General features: G+C 44.0%; 1 protein-coding gene across 1 annotated transcript in view; it reads left to right on the forward strand.

The window, feature by feature from the left end:
* Nucleotides 1-7,500, forward strand: part of LOC143275463 (uncharacterized) — an 81,242-nt gene that overhangs the window by 23,068 nt on the left and 50,674 nt on the right. The window contains exon 9 of the mRNA XM_076579604.1: nucleotides 1,131-2,129. Within this exon, the coding sequence (XP_076435719.1) occupies nucleotides 1,131-2,129 (999 nt within the window). The remainder of the gene's footprint in view (nucleotides 1-1,130; nucleotides 2,130-7,500) is intronic.

A 7,500-nucleotide genomic window follows, 5' to 3' on the forward strand; every position in this document is an offset into this window, starting at 1 on the left:
TGACGCCTCCTTGAGCTACTGATACTGATACTGATATGTTGTTGTTTTTGTGTATATTTGTGTATTAGGGTGTCATGTTTTCAATTTCTTTGTTTTATTGTTGTTGTGTTTGTGTATATATGTGTATTAGGGTTGTAGTGTTTTCAGTTTCATTTTTGGTTTGTTGTTGTATTAGGGTTGTAGTGTTTTCAGTTTCATTTTTGGTTTGTTGTTGTATTAGGGTTGTAGTGTTTTCAGTTTCATTTTTGGCTTGTTGTTGTATTAGGGTTGTAGTGTTTTCAGTTTCATTTTTGGTTTGTTGTTGTATTAGGGTTGTAGTGTTTTCAGTTTCATTTTTGGCTTGCTGTTGTATTAGGGTTGTAGTGTTTTCAGTTTCATTTTTGGTTTGTTGTTGTATTAGGGTTGTAGTGTTTTCAGTTTCAGTTTTGGTTTGTTGTTGTATTAGGGTTGTAGTGTTTTCAGTTTCATTTTTGTTTTGTTGTTCTATTAGGGTTGTAGTGTTTTCAGTTTTATTTTTGTTTTGTTGTTCTATTAGGGTTGTAGTGTTTTCAGTTTCATTTTTGGTTTGTTGTTCTATTAGGGTTGTAGTGTTTTCAGTTTCATTTTTGGTTTGTTGTTCTATTAGGGTTGTAGTGTTTTCAGTTTCATTTTTGTTTTGTTGTTCTATTAGGGTTGTAGTGTTTTCAGTTTTATTTTTGTTTTGTTGTTCTATTAGGGTTGTAGTGTTTTCAGTTTCTTCGTTGTTGTTTTGCTGTTGTTTTTGTGTAGATGTGTGTATTAGCGTTGCCGTGATAGTAGTGGGACTACTTCCTGTATTGTCTGTTCTCTTTTGTGATATGAGATGGTGTGTGTGTGTGTGTGCGTGTGTGTGTGTGTGTGTGTGTGTGCGTGTGTAGGTGCGTGTGTGTGTTTGTGTGTGTGTGTGTGATTGAGAGTGTGTGTGATTGTGAGTGTGTGTGTGTATTTTCGAGGTTGGTGGTTTTGCATTTTTTTTGTGTTTTACATGTGTGCATGTTTTATTTCGGTGTTGGTGGTTTTGTATTCATTTTGGTGTGGGATTTATGTGTGTGTGTGTGTGTGTGTGTGTGTGTTATCTTTTTCATCACACACTTTATGCTACCATGTTGCAGGCCCTTCAGGAAGAACGTGGCCAGCAAGAAACCGCCATCGCCGACCTGAGACAGGCGCTGCAAGACAAACAGTCCCTGGAATCCGAACACGAGACCCTCAAATCCAGCCTCGCCACCGCCGAGGCCGCCATCAAAGACCTGAAAACGCAGCTGTCCGACCACGACCGAGAGAACGACTCTGCTGCCGACTTTGATGATCTGAAGCGACAGCTCGACCAACTGGCCCAGGAGAAGGAGGAATGGAACTCGCAGAACGAAGAACTGAAGAAAGCGCTGTCCGAGAGAGACGGAGCCATCGCCACCATCAGCGAGAGTGCTGAGAAGGAGAAGGCGGACCTGTTAGAAACGTTATCGCTGGTCGAAGAGGAGAAGAAAACTTTGCAGACAGAGATAGAAAGTATGAAAGAGGCGGCGGTGTCATTTGCGTCAAAGGACGGGCAGGCTTCTGCTGAGGAAGAAAACGCAGAACTGAAGAAGAAGCTCATTGAGGCAAAAGAGCAATTGGAGATGGCCGAAAACAAACTTGCCGCATCAACGACACCCTCTGAAAAGCAGCAGACTCTCACCGAAGAAACAGTCTCACCCACGGGCGCAGACGTGTCGCAGCTCACTTCACAAATGGAGGAGCTGAAATCGAAACAGGCGACCTTGGAAGAAGAACTCCGAGCCAAGAACGCCACCATCGAAAAACTGCAGTCGACGGAAACTCGGTCAGAACCGAGCGCAGATCGACAAAAGGAAGACAGTGCCTCCGAGGAGCCTTCCCAGCATGCTGCTGCTGACGCCGCCGACTCTTCAGCCATGGAGGAGTTGAAAGCCAACCTTCACATGACCATCGTGGAGAGGCAGAAGCTCTTTGAGGAGCTGACAACGCTCAGGGATGCTCACGAGACGGCCACGTTTGAGTTTGCTGAGATCCAGCAGGAGCACGAGGCGTTGAGGGCGGAGGCAGAGCAACTGAGGGGACAGCTGTCCGAGTGGGAGCACCTCATGAATATGGTAATGAGTTTAGGGTGGGGGGAGGGGGGTGTTGTTGGTATGTGAGAAGGGTGTGTGTGGATGGATGTGTATGTGTGTGTGGTGTGTGTGGATGTGGTGTGTGGATCTGTGTAGGGTGTATGTGGATGGGGTGTGTGTGGATTTGTGTAGGGTGTATGTGGATGGGGTGGATGGGTGTGTGTGTGGATGGGGGTGTGTGTAGTGTGGATGGGTGTGTGTGTGGATGGGTGTGTGTAGTGTGCATGGGTGTGTGTGTGGATGGGTGTGTGTGTAGTTTGGATGGGTGTAGTGTGGATGGGTGTGTGTGTAGTGTGGATGGGTGTGTGTGTAGTGTGGATGGGTGTAGTGTGGATGGGTGTGTGTGTAGTGTGGATGGGTGTGTGTGTAGTGTGGATGGGTGTAGTGTGGATGGGTGTGTGTGTAGTGTGGATGGGTGTGTGTGTAGTGTGGATGGGTGTAGTGTGGATGGGTGTGTGTGTAGTGTGGATGTGTGTGTGTGTGTGGATGGGTGTGTGTGTAGTGTGGATGGGTGTGTGTGTAGTGTGGATGGGTGTGTGTGTGGATGGGTGTGTGTGTAGTGTGGATGTGTGTGTGTGTGTGGATGGGTGTGTGTGCAGTGTGGATGGGTGTGTGTGTAGTGTGGATGGGTGTGTGTGTAGTGTGGATGGGTGTGTATGTGGATTGGTGTGTGTGTGGATGGGTGTGTGTGTGTGTGTGCGCGTGTGTATGTGGATAGGTGTGTGCGTGGGTGGGTGTGTGTGTGTGGATAGGTGTGTATGTGTGTGTGTGCGTGTGTGTGTGGATGGATGTGTGTGTGTGTGGATGTGTGTGTGTGTGTGTGGATGGGTGTGTGTGTGGATGGGTGTGTATGTGTAGGGTGTGTGTGGATGGGTGTGTGTGTGTATGTGTGTGTGTGTGTGGATGGGTGTGTGTGTGTGTGTCGATGGGTGTGTGTGTGTGTGGATGTGTGTGTGTGTGTGTGTGGATGGGTGTGTGTGTGTGTGGATGTGTGTTTGTGGATGGGTATGTGTGTGGATGGGTGTGTATGTGTAGGGTGTGTGTGGATGTGTGTGGTGTGGTGTGTCTGGATGGGAGCGTATGTGCGTGATGGGTGTGCACGAATGTGGTGTGTTCGTGTGTAGGGTGTTTGTGGATGTGGTGTGTTTGGATGGGTGTGAATGACAATGTGGATGGGTGTGTGGATGGGTGTGTGTGTGTCCATGTGGACTTGTGGGAGTGTTGGGAGGTGTGGGAGGATGTAGTGAGTAGGGATGTGTGTTGCATGGGGTGGGTGTGTGGGTGGATATGGGTTAGAGGATGGGTCTGTTGTGTGTGTGTGTGTGTGTGGAGCAACTGAGGACACCTATGTCCGTGTGGGAGCATCTTGATGATGTGGTAATGAGCTGGTAGGCAGGGTCAGGGAGGGTGTGGTGGGTGGGGGGTGAGTGAGTGTGTGTGTGTGGGGGGGGGGGGGCAGGGGGAGGAGGGGTGTGTGGGGGGGGGGGTGGGGGGTTCTGATGGGCCAGTTTTCAGAGTGGGAGGATCTGGTTAGCATGGTAATGAATTGGTGTGTGTGTGGTGGGTGGGAGGTGGAGGGGGGGTGTATATAATATGTGTGTGTGTGTGTTTGTGACAGTGTGCATGTGCTTGTGAGTGTGGTTGTTTGTGTGTGCATGCCTATGATACATTTCTGTGACTATGTTTGTGTGTTCAAGTGAGTGTGGGTGTTTGTGTGTTTGTGTGCATATGCATATTCATTTTGTTATCAAAAGAATCAACGCTAGTATCCAAAAAATAAAATTTATTTCAAGTTTTTGAGGATTACTGGCAGTATGGGTTTTTTGTTGTTGTTTTTTTTAATTTCATTTCAAGTTTAAAGAAAACAACAGCAAACTTTTTATGTACTTTTTAACACTTTCAAATCAAGGCACACATTTTAGATACACTTCATTCAAACAGTTCCAATATCCAAACTCAGATTCTTAAAAAAAAATAATAATAAAAAAAAATCACACACACACACAGAGAGAGAGAGAGAGAGAGAGTAAACAAGTATTAATCTGTAATAAAAACATAAACGAAAGAAACATAATGAAGGGAGCGTCAGACTGTCATACAGAGAGTTATATCTTCAGCTTCAGATCTTTCCATCTTCACATGATTTTTTTTTTTTTTTTTTTAAGAGAAAAAAAACAGCCCTTGCAATGTTTTGAGTGCTTTGCTCTCTGCAATAATTTACAGCTGCTTCCTAGAGTCATCTTCATAGTCCTGTGCTAAAGACGGGCGCAATAGCCGAGTGGTTAAAGCGTTGGACTGTCAGTCTGAGGGTCCCGGGTTCGAATCACGGTGACGGCGCCTGGTGGGTGAAGGGTGGAGATTTTTTCCGATCTCCCAGGTCAACATACGTGCAGACCTGCCAGTGCCCGAACCCCCTTCGTGTGTGTATACCGCAAGCAGAAGATCAAATACGCACGTTAAAGATCCCGTAATCCATGTCAGCGTTTGGTGGGTTATGGAAACAAGCATGCACACCCCCGAAAACGGAGTATGGCTGACTACACGGCGGGGTAAAAACGGTCATACACGTAAAAGCCCACTGGTGTGCATACGAGTGAACGTGGGAGTTGCAGCCCACGAACGCAGAAGAAGAAGAAGAAGAAGCCCTGTGCTAAAGCCGAGGCAGCTGCAGCTGTTTTTAGCATCACATCATCAATATTCTGCTATGTGACAGCTGTTTTCTTTGGCTGGCTTGTTTGTTGTGAACTGTACTACAAGAGGAGTCAACAAAACATTGAGGGGTGTGTGTGTGTGTGTGTGTGTGTGTGTGTGTGTGTGTGTGTGTGTGTGTGTGTGAATGTGACTCTGTGTGTGTGTGTGTGTTTGTGTGACTCTGTGTGTGTGTGTGACTGTGTGTGTGTGTGTGTGTGTGTGTGACTGTGTGTGTGTGTGTGTGTGTGTGTGTGTTTGTATGTGACTCTGTGTTTGTGAATGTGTGTGTGTGTATCTCTGTGTGTGTTTGTGTGTGTGTGACTCTGTGTGTTTGTGTGTGTGTGTGTGTGTGTCTCTGTGTGTGTGTGTGTGTGTGTGACTCTGTGTGTGTGTGTGTGTGTGTGAATGTGACTCTGTGTGTGTGTGTGTGTGTGTTCTTGTGTGACTCTGTGTGTGTGTGTGTCTGTCTGTCTGTCTGTTTGTGTGTCTGTGACTCTGTGTGTGTGTTACTCTGTGTGTCTGTGTCTGTATCTGTGTGTATGGATTGATCAGCAGATGTTGAATAGGCTAGTAATGTGTAACTGCTGATACGTTAGATATCATTGACCCATTGTCGGAAGATCATGTTTGGTTTAACTCTTTACAGACATCATGTGTTGGGGGACAGGTGACAAACCAGAATGGAAGATAGGGATTAAATGCTGAGTGTGTGTGTGTGTGTGTGTGTGTGTGTGAGTGTGTGTGAGTGTTTGTGTGCATTAGTGTATGTGTGAGTGTATGTTCATTCATATGTGTGTGTGTGTTTGTGCGTTAGTGTATGTGTGAGTGTATATATATGCATTGGTGTGTGTGATTGTGTGTGTGCATTGGTGTGTGAGTGTATGTGTGTTATTGTGTGTGTGTGTGTGTGTGTGCATAGCTTCAGTGGAGAAACTATTATTCCTCTGAACCTCTGTGTGTGTGTGTGTGTGTGTGTGTGTGTGGGTGTGCATAGCTTCAGTGGAGAAACTATTATTCCTCTGAACCGAAAAACCTATTTAAAAAAAAAAAATAAATAAAGCAAACACAGCCATATAGAGAGGCAGACAGACGGACACAGAGACACACAGGTGTGTGAATATATTATATATTCAGTATAATGTATTTCAAAATATATTCCATTTCTTTCAGTTTACCATCATGGCATCAAAACATCACTATGTGACCAACGTGAAAGACACACACACACACACACACACACACTCACGCACACACTCACACACACACACACACACACACACACACACACACACAGAATGAACAGGTATTAATATGTGATAGAACAAGTTTCGAACGGACCGTTTCATACACTGTCACACAGAGACAGTTATAAATAGCTTCAGCTTCTGGGAGGATTTGAGGGCACACACAATTTGGAGCAAACAACTTTGGAAAGACCCATTGGCAGAATCTATTCACCGTTGTCAATACAAACTTCAGTTCAGCTCAGGAGGTTAAAATAATAAGCTCTTGAACAAAGGGAGAATGAAAGTGGCTATATTAACATTTTTACCCGTCCACTCTTCGATGTTGAAGAAAAAAAAAAAGCAATCAGTGTGAGTGCACTAGAATGAATAAGTGAATGGATTTTTTATTGACTCACTTGTGTAAACAAAGTGAGTCTATGTTTTAACCCAGTGTTCGGTTGTCTGTGTGTGTGTGTGTGTGTGTGTGCGTGTGTGTGTGTGTCCGTGGTAAACTTTAACATTGACATTTTCTCTGCAAATACTTTGTCAGTTGACATCAAATTTGGCATAAAAATAGGAAAAATTCAGTTCTTTCCAGTCATCCTGTTTAAAACAATATTGCACCTCTGGGATGGGCACAAAAAAATTAAAAAAAGAAGCCTAATTATATGCAAACTGCATTTACTGTTATATTTATATTTTTTGTATTCTCTAAACTTGGCACTCTGACCTCTTATTCTGACACAACAACAAGAATTTTTTGTTCAAACAGGAACTTCTTTTGCTAAGCATGGAATTTTCATTTATTTTGCAAACATTTTGGTGCAGATAGTAAAAAAGGGAAATTACTCTGTAATTAATGCTAGGGGACTTAATTTATCACAAGTGAGTCTTGAAGGCCTTGCCTCTCTTGTTTTATTTTATTTTATTATCTTTTTTTTTTTTTTTCATTTTCTAAGGGGTGAGAGTAAGCAAACAGAGTTGGTTCTCATCCAGCCCGGAGGGAGAGAAAATGAACAGAAATAGTCACCCCCGAAAACAGAGTATGGCTGCCTACATGGTGGGGTAAAAAAAAAAAAAAATTTTTTAAAGCGGTCATACACGTAAAAGCCCACTCGTGTGTGTGTGTGTGTGTGTGTGTGTGTGTGTGTATATATATATATATATATATATATATATATATATATATATGAGTGAACCTGGGAGTTGCAGCCCATAAACGAAGAAGAAAGGAAATAGAATCAGAGATGAACAGCAAGTATGAAGAAGAAAGACAAAAGACAACAATTTTTTTTTCAGTTCAGGTTGTTTTTTTTGGTTTTTTACGTAATAAGTCATGGTTAAACATTCTCAGCATTGCATAGTTTAAGCAGAATGAGAGAGAGAATGGGCTGGAGAGAGAGAGGACAGACAGACAGACAGGGAAACTGAGAGTG

This window comes from Babylonia areolata, chromosome 30 (assembly GCF_041734735.1).
Source record: "Babylonia areolata isolate BAREFJ2019XMU chromosome 30, ASM4173473v1, whole genome shotgun sequence".
Lineage (NCBI taxonomy): Eukaryota > Metazoa > Mollusca > Gastropoda > Neogastropoda > Buccinidae > Babylonia > Babylonia areolata.